The sequence below is a fragment of the Hyperoodon ampullatus genome (genome assembly GCF_949752795.1).
Source record: "Hyperoodon ampullatus genome assembly, chromosome: 11".
In the NCBI taxonomy this organism is placed as follows: domain Eukaryota; kingdom Metazoa; phylum Chordata; class Mammalia; order Artiodactyla; family Ziphiidae; genus Hyperoodon; species Hyperoodon ampullatus.
Window position 1 is genome coordinate 25,486,993 of NC_136924.1, and position 18,669 is coordinate 25,505,661.

Consider the following 18,669-nt stretch of genomic DNA (forward strand, 5'->3'; position numbering starts at 1 on the left):
CAAGGGAATAGAGGCATAAAAGTGCAGAGCATGTTTGGAAAAATGTGATGTGGCTGGCACAGTGTGTGTCCAGGGCAAGACTGGCAAGGGAGGAAAAGCAGAAGGAAGAGCAGAAAGAACTTGGGACTAACTGTGAACCACTTCTGGAGCACTTATCATGTGACAGGTACTGTACTGATGCTCTCCATACATTTCTTTGAATCCTTTCAATAATGAAAAAAATTATAAGGTTCACTGTATTCTAATCAACAGATTTGATTTTTCCAGTTGCTCTCAAATATGGCAGCTTGCCTTCAACCTGAGTAATTAATCCAGAAACTTGGACGTCCATGTGCACCCAATCTTTGTTCTATGAAGCTGGAGTGGTGTTTTTATCAGCCCAGCACCCCTTCCCTTCTTTTGGTAAAAAGTCTCCATCCCCTGGCCACAGAAATGGGGACAGAACCTAGACTGAGCCAATCGTAGTAACTCATCTCCACCAAGGTTTTCAGTATTAGAGCCAGAGAGGAAGCTTCCTGCCTCTCTGCGGAATGTGAGCCAGGAACTGCCACAAGCCCACCATGGAGAGAAAGCTGACATGCAGAGAGGGGCAAGGATGGGCAGTGCTGAGCCCCGGTCCTGGCAGAGTGTCTCCTGTACCCCTCTTTCTTTTTCCTTAAGCGAGTGTTAATTTGTGCATTTAGCACATAACATGTGCCCAGTAAGATGCAGACAGCTGTTCTCATGGCGGATGGAAGGGTGAGCAATTAGACTGACAGGAAGCCCCTCCCCCGTCTCCCTGTCTCCAGGAAGTCTAGGACTTACTGTAAAGTATATCAACAAAGAAAAATAACGCAGCAAACAAATGTGGCAAAATGATGGTAACTGTTGATGGATGGGAAGTTATTATGCTAGACTCTACTTTACATTTTTTCTTAATCTCGATGAACCTTGCTTCCTGTAAAAAAGATTAACATGCAGTTTCCCTTTTTGGTCCTCCTGATGTGATTTGCACTGCTTTTCAAGCGCTGGGCCAACCTGCAATCCTGGAATGGGCCCAGCCTGATCATAAAGTGTTGCTCCTTTGGAGAATGAACTAACCTGGCTTGCTAGTGTTTCGTTTGGGATTCTCCTGAGGTAGACTGGCCTATGGTTTTTCCTTTCTTGTGGCAACTGAACCAGGCTTTGGTGTGGGGTTGTGTTGACCTTGACGGAAAAATTAGACAATGTTTTCCTTCTCTTTTCCACACTCTGGAAGAATTTTGGGGGATTAGTTCTATTCCTTCCTTAAATGTTCTGACCTAAGCTGCAATCACATTTTACTTTTAAACCCTTGATCATTATTTGTATGCTTTTTGGTGTATGTAGAAACAGTTTTAAAAATAAACACTTTAAGTAGGCAAAAAATATTTTTAATTAGAAAATGTGTCACTTTCTTAGCTAAGGGCAATGTAATAATTTCACCCTAAAGACTACACTGGAAACCTCACCCCTGACCTGGATAACAATCCTTTACATACTTTCCTCACGATCATCCTCACCACTTACATTTATCAGGCAGGAGTATTTGCCAGGCACTGTGCTGTGTATGTTGCATATGACATTTCTTCCATCCTCACCAGAAGCCTATGAGGTACGCAGACAGCAGTACTGCCTCCTACATTTTAGAAGAGAAAGCTGAATCTTGGCAATCAATGTCTAGGAGCGAGGACTCAAACCCCTAAGTTGGACCGCAGAGAGTGTGCTTTTCACCTGCACATGCCACTGTGTCCTGGGGAGGCGGCATGGCCTGGAGGGGACTAGAGAAAGAGACAAGCTGGGCTCCAGCCCACCTCTGCTCCCAACTGGCTGTGAGACCTTGGACAAGTCACGTAATCTTCCTGACCCTAGTGTCCTCGATGATCACATACAAGATGTGGGGCTTTGAAACTCTGCCTGTGAAGCCTGGGAGTTTTGGAGGCACCGCCTTGGGGTCAGGTAGGATGAGCAGCTTTCCCTCTTCTGTGTTATGTACTGGTCTTCCAGAGGGTTTCATTTGGACTATTGGTTCTGAGGCTTTAAAATTCTGGAAGACCATTTGATGACTCATCAACTTCTGAGGTTCTTTTGTTCTAATGATTCTACTGAATCATTAGATAAATGATTCTATGAACATTCTGATTCTGTTATCCATCTCATTATCTATTAAGCTCTGAATAAGGTGTGGATTATATTCACCTGACCAGAAATCTCCATCACACCCAAATATTCATTTCTCTAACTTTTCTAGAATTCTTCACGTTAAGAATGATACCCAGATAATCCCTAAATTTTTACCACATAAATCCCATTTAGAACTGATTTTCCCCCATATAATGACATTCTCCAGGTTGTAATACTACCACCCTCTCCTTACACTGCTTTCCACTTAATTTCAGTTGTGTTAAGGACAGATCCTGACATGCCACATAAGAACTCAAAATGATTTCTGGATCTGGATAATGAACTCACTCCTCAAAGATTAAAAATCAAAGCAGCAGATAAAATGTAAGTTTTTATGAGACTTCAATTTTTGAAATACATAACTCTTACAGCACAAACACAGTTATTTACAAGATCTTCTTACAAAATATGTATGCCATTTTGAAAGAATACTGTTAAGATCATGATCTAAAATACCTGTCAGAGTTCAAAAAGGACACATAAAATCCACAGTACGATGACATAAATAAAACACGGCTGAACATCAGGGCTTAGCCACACATAAAGATACTAATTCTCTATCCCAGTGGTCACACACCATGGCCTATGGCCCAAATCCAGCTGGTGGCCTGTTTTGTTACAGCTGCGAGTTAGACATGGTTTAACTCGAATGTGATTTGCACTGCTTTTCAAGTGTTGGGCCAACCTGCAATCCTGGAATGGGCCCAGCCTGATCATAAAGTGTTGCTCCTTTGGAGAATGAACTAACCTGGCTTGCTAGTGTTTCGTTTGGGATTGTTAAAAACAAAAGGATTGTTAAAAACAAAAGCTAAACTAAACAAAGAATATGCAACATAGACACATGTGGCCTGCAAATATTTACCATGTGGCTTTTTACAGAAAAAGTTTCCTGACCCTTCATTATGTGAAACTGATTGAGAGCCAGCTACTGGCATATACTGATGAGTATTAAAGAAGATACCACTGTTACGGGCCACTACCATCAGCACTGCTCATTTCTAAAATGAGGCACTTCTTTTTGAATATGTACATCTTCAAAACATAATTACACCTGGCAAGTAGCTCAGCTACGTAACTCTAGCCCTTTGTAATCAGGCCTCCACATGAAATCACAGTATTCTTAGGGGCTGAAGAAAACAAGCACAAAGTATCAGATGTCAGTCACTGAGCTCATAAATAATGGTAAGTGGGTTAACATTGTTTTAAATGTTAATAAAATCCATAATTTAGATACTGCCAACAGGACATGATATTGCTGCATTAGTTAAATAACATCTATAAAAACATGTTTACACATCCCAATTCATTGTTTTCAAAAGCAAGGATAACTTAGTTAACTTAGTATCTACTTACTTTAAAAATGAGAAATGGAAGAAAGAAACAAACAAAAAAACCCCAAAATGTAAAACCACAGCAAAAAGCTTTGGAATGCAAAAGACTGGGGACTCTTAGCAATAGCACTCAAGCTGGCTTAGGCTTCTCATATTAGTTAGCTGCTCAGTTCCCATAGCAACAACCATTGCTGTCTCTCATCAGTGAGGCTTTTCATTAAAAGAAAGACCGGTCCATGAGCAGATGCTTTAAAAGTAAAACCAGAGCTGCTCAACACACAAATTTTCCGTGCGTTGGTTAAGCAATTCCTGGTCAGTGGGCTATATTCATTCCAGGAAACAAGTATTATACTGGATGTTATTCTTTCTTCAGGCCAAGCTGGCTAAGCATTACATCATGAAGACATCTCTGATGTCGAGTTTTAAAATGCTCAGTGAATGCTGAGGTAGATTTTCAGATGAAGATCCTTTATACCTTGATTCGATCAGGACTAGCTTCTTTGTGTATCCTCCTTCTGGGAAATATCTTCCGCTTAAGTGCAATTAACTAAAGGATGAAAGACAGAAAATAAATTTTAATTCTCCAGGTTGACAAACTTTAACTTTCTTTCTGAGGGTCCTATGACCTTAATCTTTTCCACAGTCCTATACATAAAAAACAGCAAACAAGTCTCCATCGTTCCTCCCCTCAAAACGAAACCAACCGCTGATTTTGTTTGGCTTTGTAGGGTTAAAGTTACTTTGGTCCAAGTTTCGTTTTTTTAAGACCTATAAAAACTACAGATTTTTACATAGCAATTACCACGTATATTTATTTTCACAATGTCTGCTTGTCGAGTCTTTCTACTGAAGGAAACGGACTCTTCAGCCATTAAGATATTGTCTCTGGGTTTGAAAATGACTACGTGTAAGTTGGAATTTTAATTTTTTTTAAGAATTTTCTATCACCACTTTTTTTCCTATATTTAGTAACCACAGCAATAATCATTGGGCATTGCCTGTATTTTCAAGTTCATGAATGGGTTGAAATACAGAAGTTCATTTATAACTTAGTAGCTTAGAACTTGGATAAATACTTCCAATAGAAACAGTTTATCCATGATACGTCTGAAATAGAAAACCTGACCACCTTTATAAGAAAGTTTCAATGAGAAAACGTTCTTTACAGTTTCAGTTTCTACGGCTCCGTCTTGAGGTGAAAGCAGAACTTTGCCCAAGCATGGACCACCACGGTCTGGATGACGAGCTGGGATTCTGGGGCCGGGGAAGAGGCAGCACTGGCTCGTCTGTGAGTGTGCAGGAGTTAAGGAATTCGATTCAGGTAGGTGAAGAGCAGGGTGGCGGGGGCGGGGGGGGAGGGGGTTTACTCTTCCCTTCCTCCCCGCCTCCTCCCGCCCCTCTGGTCCCCTGTTCTCTGCAGGTATAAACGAGAGCGAAGAAAGACCCTCCTGTTCCTTCCATGGCCGCCAGCTGCTCCTTTCAGCCAGTGTCCCTCTCCTCCCCATCGCAGGCCAGCACACAGCTGACTCAGGTTCCTCGCTGGACCTCCGTTCTAAAAGCAGGTACAATCTGTTTTAAGATTTTTTTCTAAGATTTTTACTTGCCAACAAGATCAAGCGGAAGGTTTCTATCCTGTGGGAAGTGGATGGAGGTTAAACTGCAGTCCTGCTCGCCGGCCAGACCTTGATTTCCTGAGTTTCCTTCCATCTGCAGCACGAAGCCCAGGGCTATTTATCCTAAAGTTCTCAGGCCTTCGCCCCACGCCGAGGCCTCCTCATTGTAAGTAAACTCAGTGTAAGCTTCCCATCCTGACAGCCAGCAAAGCTCCACTTGAGAGTCACCTGGAATGAGGCTGAGGCAGGTTCGCCTGCCTGGCACAAGGCGGGTCAGCCACCCGTCCCTTCCTTCCGAATCCTTTCTTTTCAGCGCATTTCACACCTGCTGTGGCCTAATGAGGATTCGCTTATCCCTTTCTTTTGACCTCACAAATCTCCCTCTAACTAACTTCTGGGAGGTGGCTGTGTGTGCGCCTGTGTGGAGATGAACTCCCAGCAGCTCAAAGGAAATGTAAGTGGGAGAGAGACGGGCCGTGTGCCCGAGCCAGGCACCATCAGCAGAACAGGGGGAGCCCTGAAGGTAAGACACTGTGGCCACTAGTTTGGAAAGATTAAAAGAAAGAAAATTGGAGACCCACAGAAAATTAGTATCAGATGCAGATTCGAGGTGGTTTCTTTGGTTTAAAATAGTTTGACTTGCAGACTTCAGGATAAAACTGAAAAGCTCTATTTATTGAGCTCCAGGTACAAAGAATACTGGTTATAGATTTAGAAGATAAATGGAAAAAAAAAGGCGATTATGACTGTTGCCTGAATATTATGAAATATTTAACATGAGTATAAGCCAACAGGAGAACTAAACATTTTTTTCTTATGAATTTATATCATTTTCTTTAAAAACAAACCAGATTAATATATCAAGAAATACTGTTTGACATCCACATAAATATAAAACTTACCTGTTCAGCAAAAAATGAGAATACAGTAAACATAATCAATGTTGCTAGCACACAATGAGTCCAAAACTTCAATTTGTCTCGATACACCCTCCTGTTCAGAGAGAAAAGAAGGAAAATATGTAGTTCTGTGTAGGGTTTAACTATCATTACTTAGTAAAACTAAGTAAAATTATATACTATTTACTAGTTTAGCAATTATACTAGTTTAGCAAAAACAATGTTGTGAAACACAAAAACAATGTCTGGAGGCAATTCTAAAATGTTAACATAATTATACATTTCCCAACTGAGTTCAGATTTTCATTGTTATAGTAAATATTTGAATTAGTAAAAGTTACCCAGGCAGGGGAGAGGACTTCAAAAGAAAATGAGAATTTTTAACAAATTAAACCCCCTCTTTCATTCATTTGTATTCGCTCAGTCACCCAATCAACACCTCCTGTGGATACAGCAAGGTGACAAGGAGAAGTCCCTGCTCTAAAGTATCTGCAAACCTGGGGAGGCGCTGACGTGCAGACAACTAGCCATCACACAGGTGGACAGAAATATCTATTATCAAAAGCAGCATCTTGTGGAAAAACAGCAAAATGAGGAAAGCACCACAGAGATGGTGACACTCCATTTGAGCCTTGAAGTGGGGAAGGAGAGCCTGTGGCTGAGAAACGGGATCAGCAGTCGCTGCAAGCTGGGTCCTGCTGAACTGAGCCAAGTCTGGCATGGAGGCACGAGGGACACTCGGCCAAGGAGAAGCAGGTAGGTGTGAACCGCAGTTGTTCTGGAAAACCATGCAATAGCGTTTGGACATAATACTCTGTGGGGAGGGGGGTGATATATAGCATGTGCGTGTGTGTATGTCACAATCGGGGTGCAAATGGTGGCCGTCTGAAGGACGGATGTCAAAGCAGGTGGCTAGAGGCAGGCAATCCGGTTAGTCTGGGCAGAGAAAAGAATGAGGGCTGTGCTAGGGCCGTGAGACTGGAAGGAAGGAAGCAACAGAAGAGATATTCTGAGGGTGGAATCAACTGGCCTAGGAGAGGGAGAGGATATTGGGGATAAATGGGAGTACAGCAGTTTCATCACCTGTAATTTGGAAATAATAATTTGTTATGAAGATTAAATAAATGCTTAACATAAGGCTTAGAAGGTATGCTAACAACTGCCAGGTTTAGGCCTCTGTGCTGAGTTCCAGGCTTATTCACACCTGCCTGGTAGTGGGTGTCTCTACTCGGAGTCACATATTCCAAATGGTACCCTGCCCTGTTCTTCCTCCTGTGTTTCCTACGTTAAGAGGATCAAAAACCAGCTCACTGAGTTCTACGTTAAGAGGATCAAAAACCAGCTCACTGAGTTCTAACGTCTACAGTATCATTCAGAATCTATGTGTAATTTGAAGAGCTAAGAAGCCACAGGCTGTGACACAGCTAATGAGTTGCCCCAGTGACCAGAGAACCCTGTAACAGCCCAAGGGGAGCTGAGCTCCCCTCAGCCAGCCACGCACTGAGCACCTGCTATGCACCAGGGATGCAAGTGGACTCGGACAGGGAGAGCCAGTCTCTGCCCTGACGAGGGCTCACAGTCTACAAGGAGCGACAAGCACACCACATGGACTGCTCTAAGTGCAGAAGCTGCTATTCCTGAGAAAGGGACAGGAAGAAAGCCACTGCAGGAAACCAGGGGAAGATGACGGGGACTCAGGAGTGCAGGATCACGAAAGGAAAGCGAAGGAAAAAGTTTCTATCGGGTTGGCCAAAAAGCTCGTTCAGGTTTTCTTCCGTAATGTGGAAAAACCAGAAGGAACTCTTTGGCCAACCCAGCAGAGAGCAGGGCGGTGTTGGTGGGTCAGCAGTGAGAGATGACACAGAAGCGGTGTGGGCTGAGGGAAAGGAAGCCCCCAGATCAGCAACCTGCACCTGATTCACGTCATCTGTACAACACAGAAATCAAAGCCCTCTCCAGCTACTCTTAAACCCACTCCTTTCTTATTCAGTAGGGCCCTTGAAGGTGAATTTAGTCACGAACTGGATTTGTGGGGATTGACAGCTGGAACCGTCCAAAGATCTTTTTCCTCTGAGCTAAAGCAAAGTGAAAATGGTGAGAAGCCGTTCCTTGCCATTGCTAGAAGACAAGTTATTTAGTAACAACTTCTCCTTATGAAAATAAAAATATGTACATAGTAGCAATACACATGCTAATTGTCTCACTTACCCAACTGCAAGACACCAAAGAGCTCTAGCTGCCAAGGTCTGCTAATTTCCTCTCTCAAATCTCTGCCAATTGTATCTACTGCTTTCTCTCTATTCCCTGGGCCATGTCCTTGGTTCACACCTTGACTGTCTGTTTCCAGGACAAGTGAAATGCTTACTGCTTGTCTCTCTGCCTCAAGTTCCCAGACAACACTGCCTTACTCACCAGTCCAACCCCCCAACCACTGTTAGTTATCTTTCCAAATCGTGAAGTCTGATGAGACAGACATCTAAAAAAATCTCTCCTGGGAACCCCTATTCTCTAAAGAAAGATGTCTAATTCAGATACAGCCCTTCACAATTTCTCCTTTCCCTCTCCACAGCACTGTCTTCTGTAGCTCGGTGTCTTTGCAGGTACAAAGGAACTCTTCCTACCTGGAAAAGTCCTTTTCATAATTCAAAACCAAGTCCAAATGTCACCGTCCTGTCATGGAACTAGCTGCTTCCTCCTCTGTACTCTGAGAGCACTGAAGCCTATAGTCCTTCGTGTCACGGCTGGTTAGCTGGCTTCTGGTGAAGGCCGGCGCAGTGTCCCTTCTGTCTTGCACAGGCAATACCGCATCTAACTGGCCTCACTTTACTGCGCTCCACAGCCCTGTGTCAAGCAAGTCTATCAGCATCATTTTCCCAACAGCATTTGCTCACTTCGTATTTCTGTATCACATCTTGGCAATTCTTGCAGTATTTCAAATTTCTTCATTATTATGTTTGTCACGGTGATCTATGATCAATGACCTTTGATATTACTACAACTTGCTGAAGGCTCAGATGATGGTTAGCATTTTTAGCAAATATTTTAAAAATAAGGAATGTACTTTTTTTTAGATATAATGCTATTGCACATTTAATAGACTACAATACAGTCTGAACATAACTTTTATATGAACTGGGAAAGGCAGTGGCCTGGAACCCGCGACATCTCCGAGGCTCGCCCCTATTTCTAGTGCCTGGCATGGTGGGCAGGCAAGGGGTCAAAAATTTCCCTAAATTGAAAGATAAAATTATCTTTCTAATTAAGTGTTGGTAGTAAATGGTAGTAAAAGTCAAAGAAGGAAACATTCTAAAGCAGCTTTGGAATACAGTGGAACGAACGTGTGGAGGGTCAGGAATCAGGCTGGACTTGCCACCTGTCAGCTACTCCACCTTGAGCAAATCACTCACTTCTGTTACTGTGCTCTCACCTGTAACGTGGCAACAAGAGTAGCACCTTTCCTTGTAAAGAGTAAATATACTGCCCTGCAGGTACTCAAGAAACGGGGCAGCCACTCTGATGGCAGTGATGACGAATAAGGCTCAGAAAGTGTGCTCAGCCAGTGAGCTCAATATAAACTATACGTGTATTTTACAAAGAAAGCAAATAACACAGTAAAGAAATTTTATCACTCTAAAAAAAAAATACACATGTACGTATATGAAACAGGAAAACTTACCATTCCTGCAGCTCATGCATATGAAGGAAACGGTTTCGATACTCCCGTGGCAGCTCAAACTGGGATGGGATGGGGAACATGGATTCGTAGAAGTCCCTGAGAACAGCCTTCACTGTCTGGGCATCTTTATGATTGTGGTCAATGTTGTCATTCAGGCAAACAAACTTCCTGGAAACAAGAGAGACCCAGGGTTATTACTGGTTATCATAAGGATGATCCTTACCTAACAAAAGAAGTGTGGATTCCAAATATATTTCAAATGGACTTATGTCCCAAGCTGTTGCATTTACTGATATGATTCTCTAGGGGAATAATATGTTCTGTAAAATTTTTCTTTAAATATTCCTCTCCTGTAAAACAAAAAGAACTAGGGTAGATAATTTTGAATGTGCCTTCTAGCTATGGGAGTAAATTATTTTAATTTCTATTTGGCATGTCCCTGACTGAAGCATTCTGTTAGCATCCAGGGGAAAACTACTAAATGCCTACCACTGAGTTCTCTGAACTGATACAGTTACATTACTAAGAACAGTCCTGTAGATCACTGCATTAGAGATGGTTCCTTAGAGCTATAGATTTTATGAGATTGATGACGACTTCTTAACCTGTCTCCAGCCAGGCTGTAAGATGCTAGAGTTCCAGCAAAAAGTAGTTTACAGTGGTGCTTCCCTACTTGTTTCAGGTTCCCTTCCCGGCAAAAGTCACTAAACTGAGGGCCCATTAAAACAGTAGGTAGGGATAACACCACTTTTGAAGTACATTTAATTTTAATTTTTTTTTTTTTTTTTACAATTTTATCAAGTCTAATAAAGCCCTCAGATCCTACTAGCAACGTACAGGAAAGACAGGGGACAGAGGAACACGTTAAACGACCGGGAGACGATCAGAAAAGCCCAAAGTTCAGGACATCTACAGAATATATAATCTGATTTCTTCACATACACATGCCAACATTTATCTGGTTTAAAAAAAGAGAGATGGGGAACCTATGGACTTAATTGCAACGAATTAACTTGATACCATTTCAAACCAACAAAGTGAAAAACATAAATGCTTATAAAAGACAACGCAGGAGAAAAGTCTCTGCTATTGAAGATGAGTGATGAGTAAGTGAGAGTTCATTATCCTGTCTCTTCTCTAAAGTTGGGGAAGTTTAAATTAAAGGATATTAAAGAGTTATGTCAACCAAATACAGTGCATGAGGCTTGACTGTTTCCTAGATTAAAAACAAATAACAGCTGTAAAGGGCATCTGGATGCAACTGGTGAAGTTTGAATATAGACCATCTATTAGATGGTATTATTTTAGTCAGTGTTAAGGTTCTTAGATATGTGTTAGTGGTCCTGTGGTATAAAGGAGAATGACTCTGTTTAGAAGATGTGCTAAACACTACTGAGCCTGTGCTCTAGAACCCGTGAGCCACAACTACTGAGCCTGTGCCACAACTACTGAGCCCACCCACCACAACTACTGAAGCCCACGTGCTCTTGGGCCCACATGCCACAACTACTGAAGCCCACACGCCTAGAGCCCGTGCTCCGCAACAAAAGAAGCCACCGCAATGAGAAGCCCACGCACCGCAACGAAGAGTAGCCCCCGCTCACCACAACTAGAGAAAGCCTGCGCCCAGCAACAAAGACCCAATGCAGCCAAAAAAAGAAGAAGATGTGCTAAAATAATGAGAGGTAAAGGGTCTGGATGTTTGCAACTGCTTTTCAAATGGTTTAGCAAACAAAACAGACACCAAACCTGTGTGTTTTTGTGTTCATGCAGAGAGATGAAGAGAGAGAGCAGACAGACATGACAAAATGCTGAAAATTTAAAAGTCTGAGCTAAGGGTTTATTGTACTATTTTTTCAGTTTTTCTGTATCTTCAAAATTTTTCAATAAGTTGGGAAAAGTTAAAGAAGCAAGTATGTGTATGAGACAGAGTATGTGTAGACACAGGGTAACTAAAGCAGACCTTGCTGGGTGCCCAGCAAACACTCCCTCTCCTTCCTATGAGAACTTGCATTTTGCTCCGTAGTTCTCCCCCATGAGCTGACTCAAAGGTAGGCAACCGCACCCCAACCCAGAGTCAGCTTCTGACTAGCGTTAAGTGAATCCCTCCCCTTCACGGCGACTGGTATAGAAATGGGGGAGGGAACAACACGCGACACACAGGAAGGGACAGTCCCCTGTAGCCTCAGAACATGGCTATGTCTGCAGGGACACTGGAACTGCTGAGGTGCCCTGTCTCCAGCCTGAGGATGAAGCCAACACAAGCAGGAAGGGAGAAGGGAAGCAGAGCCCAGATCCTGCCTCTCCTAGGTTCCCTGTTCATGCGATAAACCTGTCCTTCAAGTGCAAGTCAGAAGGCTGGTTTTCCACTCCTGACTTAAAAATGATACAATCTGTTCAGGGTTATAGGACGTGTCTGGGCCCGGCAGACACTGCTGGAAAAGCCTGTCCTGCCTTGGGTCTTTTCAGCAAAACCCTGTCCCTTTAAGTATCATGAAGATGTCTGTGAATCCTCCCGCCCAACAACTTTCAAACTGGCACAGACATAAAAGTATAGGGTACAACTAAAAACTCTAAATTCTCAATTGGTCTCACTACAGATCACCAAGGACTGAGCAAGCACGTCGATAGAATGGGGGAAGCAACAAGCAAGTACTGAAATTGGCTCTTAAGGTTGTTTTTGTTTTTTTAAATTTGAGCAGGGCATTCCAAGAAGGGAACAGCATGTACAAAAAGAGCTGCAAGCTGGGTGGTTCTGAATTATTATGGCTTGTTTGCTTAGCTTGTGGGAAATATTTGTTATTTTGTAGGAAATATTTTATGAATATACTACGTAAGTATTAAAAATATTTTCATTTCTCTTAAAATTCCATATTCCCCCCTGCCCAAAAATCAAGAATGGGATTTTAAGAAAAAATACCATGGCTTTAAAATGCCCGGAAATTTTACACCTCTGATCATGTATAATTAAGATCATAATTTAAATGAGATAAAACTGAAAACTTCCAAAAGCATTTGAAAAACTCAGATGAAAACATTCAATTTCATATGCCAAGGTCTTTTTTCTGAGAAACTACTGAAACACCTATTTCCCACTAAAGTTCAAAACTCAAAAATGCAGATTTTAACCAATTTTATCGAACTAGGGCAACTGTTTAGGGGGCCAGGCTGGAAATTTTCAAGGTTTATGTAAACCTGAACATTGAATTTATCCCCAAAGAATGACTGCAGTTTACTAGATTAATTTTCACATTTATGGTAGCATTCCTTTTTCCTCAGAAGCTAACTGGAACTTTACTTTGAATTGCAAAGATAGGTCTAACCACCAAAACAACTTCTCTGGGAGCTCCGAGTGCTAGCCGTCTGGCCTCACCTCCCGGACGATGCTGTCCGCCCAGCCCTCAGCCTCACTGAACAGTCCTGTCACTGGACTCTGAGATGTCCATGCACGCAGGGCCCGATCTCAACTCACAACTCCCATCTCTCGGTTCAAACACTGCCTCTACCGTTAGACATTTCCGTCTGCTCCAAGCAGAAATAAGCCACTCCCGTCTCTCTAGTCCTACTGCTTTTTTTTCTCCATACTTTCTATTCAATTGCACTGAGAACCTAAAATGTTCTAAATTAAAAACAACGACAACAAACAACAACAGTACCTGGGGTTTTTTCTTATATCATCCAACTGGCCAACCACATGAGAAACATTGGTACGAATCATCTTAAAAGCAATTTCTTCTTCTCCCATGATTTCAAATCTAATATCAAAACATATTTAAAGAGTTAAAAATTCATGTGGATATGTAAAATAGAATTTCAATAAGAAAAGCATTTCATAAAAACTTAAAAAATCAGCATCCTTGGAATGACTTAATTTTTCCATATTACTAAAGAAAATAATCTCACATAAATTTCAAAGAATGCTTAATAAACTATGGTAAAATTATGAAAATACCACTCATAATTATCATTAAACAAAGAGAAAATGTATGTAGTACTTACCTATATTTGTTTTTGTCCTTATACGCTTTGTGGATTTTATCAGTTACTGGTTTACAGTTGGTTACTAGACTTTTAGTGACTGGTGGCTGCGAGAAAATACAGACATTACATTAGGGCAAAGACTAGGGTGAGGCAACTGAAGCATTCATCTCAGGTGCAAAATTTAAGGGGGCACAGAAAGACTCAGTAATTAAGATGACTTTTAATGTAATATTTTTAAAAATCAACTTGGCATACTATGGCCCACATGCTAATTGCCTGTTATTGTGAATAAAGTTTTATTTTAATCACACATTACTACACACTATCTGTTAAAACAGTCTTATAAGTGATTGCTATAATTTTTTATTTCGAAGATAAACTGTAATGAAGTGGTCTATATGATACTCATAAGCTAAGCTGTCATTCTTATAGTCTAATTAGAAAATATCCTGTGTGTAATCACAGTTAATTACAGTAATGAAGCCAACACCTTGGCTAAGAGTTCACTCGAGTAATGTTAACTAACGCTGTCTGTATAATTAGTACTTATGCTCTGAACAGCTTTATTTGCATAAGCCTCAAGACTAACTTATAACCATTAGCAAAGCAGCCCCTACTTACTTAATCCGTAGCATTCAAAGGATATTTGCTGATTCTAAACCTCATGCCAGATATTTGGTAAAAACAATAAAATGCTCTAATAGATGAATATGTGTTCATTTCTTTAAAAAAAGCCCTAAAATTCCTCAAGAACCTTTCATCATGCCTGTAAAAGGGAAAGATGAATAACTGTTTTCTACACATAGATCATCTTCCTTAGAAAAGAACACTCTTCTCTAAGTTCTATGCAAGTGCAAGGGGTTGGTAATTGTAAAATCTTACTAGGAAACCAAAGTTTATAGAGAAGGAAAGACAGACAAGTGAAAGGACGGATGTGGAAATACAGATGGTGAAAGACAAGTCTGGAGCGAGCACCGAAACAGGCTGAGCCACTCGCAAAGCTCCCTGGATCTGGGGTGACATCAGTAGCCTCTAAGGCAACCTGTCAGCACGATCACAATGTGGTCCCGAAGACAGTGAAGACCAGAGAGGCCTGGTCCAGGGGAGAGGCTGAGTGGAGATGGTTTGGGAGCCCAGCACACTTTCTCCTTTCTTCCTCCTCTGTCCAATGCTCTGGGTTTGCCCACCAAGAAGATACCAGAAAAGACAAGTCAGGGCAGCCTGGAACCCTCGGCTCACTGGCCCCCTCCTGGAGAAAGGGTGTACCCAGATCTCCGATAACTGGTAGAACTTTATTTTGACAAATACATTAAAAAAATATTTAAACCAGGACACTGACCTCTGGATGATTTAGAGTTGATTATATTAGCTTTGTTGGGGTAACTCCAAATTCGGGGAAAACAGAAAAGAGCTTTATCATTGTTTGAAAAGTCCTAAAACTGAGAATGTCTTTTAGCCTATGCAATCTACTTTCTTTTTTTTTTTTTTTTTTTTTTTAACTTTGATTCTATTCTCTCTGGAGGCAGGGAACACACCTACAGTGATTACAAATGTGCCTTTTCTTTTTTTTTGCGGTACGCGGGCCTCTCACTGCTGTGGCCGCGGAGCACAGGCTCCGGACGCACAGGCTCAGCGGCCATGGCTCATGGGCCCAGCCTCTCCGCAGCATGTGGGATCTTCCCGGACCGGGGCACGAACCCGTGTCCCCTGCATCGGCAGGCGGACTCAACCACTGGGCCACCAGGGAAGCCCCAAATGTGCCTTTTTAATCATTAAGAACGCACTTGTAAAGAACTACTAACATCTCTGTATAACAGCCTGGGTCTGACAAGGCACTTTTACTGGATTGTGCCAAAGACCCAGAAGAAGCTGCTGCAGCTCACAAGACAAGCTGCCGTTCTCTTATCAGCCTGACTGTACATCGGCTCCATGCGAGGCCTCCCGAGAACCCACAACCCGGAACTAGTCTCCACCTGCTGATTCACGCCTGTTTACCCCACTAGAGTAAACTCCCTTAGGGCTGACACCAGGTCTTATACCTCTACCTCAGTTTTGTTGATTTCATAGTTTTAAGTTTTAGAATATTTAGGGAACTGGCTTTAAGTGACACATTTGTATACAAACCCATGTCATATGCTAAACTAACCAACGCATGATCAGCAATACTTAATAGTTTGTCTACAGGTTCCTAAAGCTGCTGGGCTGCCCCTCACAGTCTCCTCATGAGGGAGCTTCCTGGACCCTCCGAGAACACAAGTGAGAAATACCATCCCTGCCGTGTGCAATGAATGCCAAACGAATGACTGCCTTCTTTCAGGAATCAGATTTTTAACTGATTCATTACTCTTCTCTACATTCATTTACAAACATCTGCAGTTAATTATAGGGCTTGAGCATTTGCAAGATGGTCAGTTTTTTAAAAATACATGTTATTATGATTATGAAAGTGTAGTCTATTCATTATAGAAAATATGGAAAATACTAGTGTGAAAAAACGATATTAAGAACTACCTATGGGGCTTCCCATGGTGGCACAGTGGTTAAGAATCTGCCTGCCAATGCAGGGGACACGGGTTCGAGCCCTGGTCCAGGAAGATCCCACATGCCGCGGAACAGCTAAGCCCATGGGCCACAACTACTGAGCCTGTGCTCTAGAGCCCGTGAGCCACAACTACTGAGCCCAAGTGGCACAACTACTGAGCTCGAGTGGCACAACTACTGAAGCCCACGCACCTAGAGCTCATGCTCTGCAACAAGAGAAGCTACCCAATGAGAAGCCTGCGCACTGCAACAAAGAGTAGCCCCTGCTGGCTGCAACTAGAGAAAAGCCCGTGCACAGCAACAAAGACCCAAATGCAGCCAAAAATAAAAATAAATAAATTTATATTAAAAAAACTACCTATGTTCAAAAAAACAAAGAAGCCGGACACAAGACTGCACACTGCATGATCTAAAAAAAACCACATATATATATACACACACACACACAATGGAATATTACTCAGGCATAAAAAGAAACGAAATTGAGTTATCTGTAGCTAGGTGGATGGACACAGTCTGCCATACAGAGTGAAGTAAGTCAGAAAGAGAAAAACAAATACCATATGCTAACCCATAGATACGGAATCTAAAAAAAAAAAAGGTCTGAAGAACCTAGGGGCAGGACAGGAATAAAGACGCAGAGAATGGACTTGAGGACACAGGGAGGGGGAAGGGTAAGCTGGGACAAAGTGAGAGAGTGGCATGGACATATATATACTACCAAATGTAAAATAGATAGCTAGTGGGAAGCAGCCACATAGCACAGGGAGATCAGCTCAGTGCTCTGTGACCACCTAGAGGGGTGGGTTATGGAGGGTGCGAAGGAGATGCAAGAGGGAGGGGATATGGGGATATATGTATGTGTATAGCTGATTCACTTTGTTATAAAGCAGAAACTAACACACCATTGTAAAGCAATTATACTCCAATAAAGATGTTAAAAAAAAAACTACCTATGATTTAACCTACTGTCATTTTCATTAATTCTGGGGATGTGTGAAGGTATCAGTTTTCCATAGTTCAAACCATATTCTGTATATGGCAGTACCCATTTTCCCCCCACCTAATTTTATTTTATAAACATTCTTCCATATATATCAGTAAAAATTAACTGTAAGCATCACATAATGGCTGTATTATATCCTTGGTCCATCAATTCTAAATGCACTTTTTTTTTCCACATTATCATTTCTCTGAAGCTGGGATGCATCTTACAATCAACAAAGTCTTCCAATCATTTCAGCCAAATGCTACTCTGATATACTTGTGTATAGACCATCCACTGCCCCTAGTGGTAAGATCCAGAAAGTGCCAGCATCAAAGCAACTGAGCTTTGATGAAAGATGGGATTCCATCTGATGCTTAACCTCAGGATTGTTCTCCCAAGCCAGTGAGTATACTCTGGTGCTATCCTTAGTGAATAGGATGTCTGCTTATAGAATATAAGCAACTAATCTCAGTATTAGCTTAACATCCATTAGGGAGGAAAAAAAGATATTCCAAAGAAAAATACGAATGATTCTGGATGATCTGTGCTACTGATTTCCACCAAAGACCTATAACCAGAGCCTGCTTCTAGTGTTTGAAGTGCTCTACGGAAATGATGTAACTAACACCCGATAAGGATATACTTTCTACTTTACATAAAAGAACCCACGGCACTCACCAGATTGGGATCATAGTATGCTTCCTGAGTTGGCGGGATGTTGTTTAGCTGAGTGATGTTAGCAGGAAGCATTTTCGAACAATTTATTAACACGTGTTCCAGACCTGTTAAGTCCTAACAAAGCAAAAATAAAAGGATAAACCTATATACATTACAAGTAACAATTGTGGTTTTAAAAATAAAAATGTTAAAGTCACCAAAACTTAAGCATTATCGTCAAAGAGGGTTTGACTATATGATTCTTAAAGACACCCTAAAAAGAGCAGAATGAAACAATACAAATAACCCATCTTTGTCTCAAAGTAGAACATACGGGCCTGCGAGGCACCGTTTTACACAAGGTGGTCCACGGGATCACCAGATGGGTGTCCTGCAGCTGGATTCATCTTGGAGCTCTCCATTAGTGAGTGTCCTACTCCTGGGACTAAAGGATGCCATGACAGAAGGGGCTCTGCAACACCGTGGGCCTGGCTAAGATCTCCACTCGGCCACACCTGAAGCCCCTGAATGAGCTTGTCACGAGAATCTTATCTTCAGGTATGGTCTGCCTTGTCTCCAGACAATACAATTACAATCCCTACTGAAAGCCTAAAAAAAGTAATCTTATAAAATATGAACTTCAAATTTGATTTTAATCCTGGCATTTAAAATGGACTAGATGTGAACCCCCTCATTAAATATGAAGAATTACTTGTACTTGCATTCCATTCAAGTATGTAGGGGAAAGAGAGAAAGTGTCAAATATAAAAGTTTCATTCAAAATGTCATTAAATTTAGGGGA

The 18,669-nt window shown here is 41.8% G+C and overlaps 1 protein-coding gene across 3 annotated transcripts in view; it reads right to left on the reverse strand.

Moving 5' to 3' along the window:
• Positions 1 to 3,981: 3,981 nt before the first annotated feature.
• The window catches only part of GNPTAB (N-acetylglucosamine-1-phosphate transferase subunits alpha and beta), a gene marked incomplete at its 3' end in the record, with an annotated part of 79,056 nt that continues 64,368 nt past the window's right edge, over positions 3,982 to 18,669 (reverse strand). For all 3 annotated transcript variants that reach the window (XM_079715345.1, XM_079715346.1, XM_079715344.1), the window contains 6 exons: positions 17,889 to 18,002; positions 13,700 to 13,785; positions 13,357 to 13,455; positions 9,701 to 9,868; positions 6,028 to 6,118; positions 3,982 to 4,059 (listed from right to left, as the gene is read on the reverse strand). In XM_079715345.1, coding sequence (XP_079571471.1) covers positions 3,982 to 4,059; positions 6,028 to 6,118; positions 9,701 to 9,868; positions 13,357 to 13,455; positions 13,700 to 13,785; positions 17,889 to 18,002 — 636 coding nt within the window. The remainder of the gene's footprint in view (positions 4,060 to 6,027; positions 6,119 to 9,700; positions 9,869 to 13,356; positions 13,456 to 13,699; positions 13,786 to 17,888; positions 18,003 to 18,669) is intronic.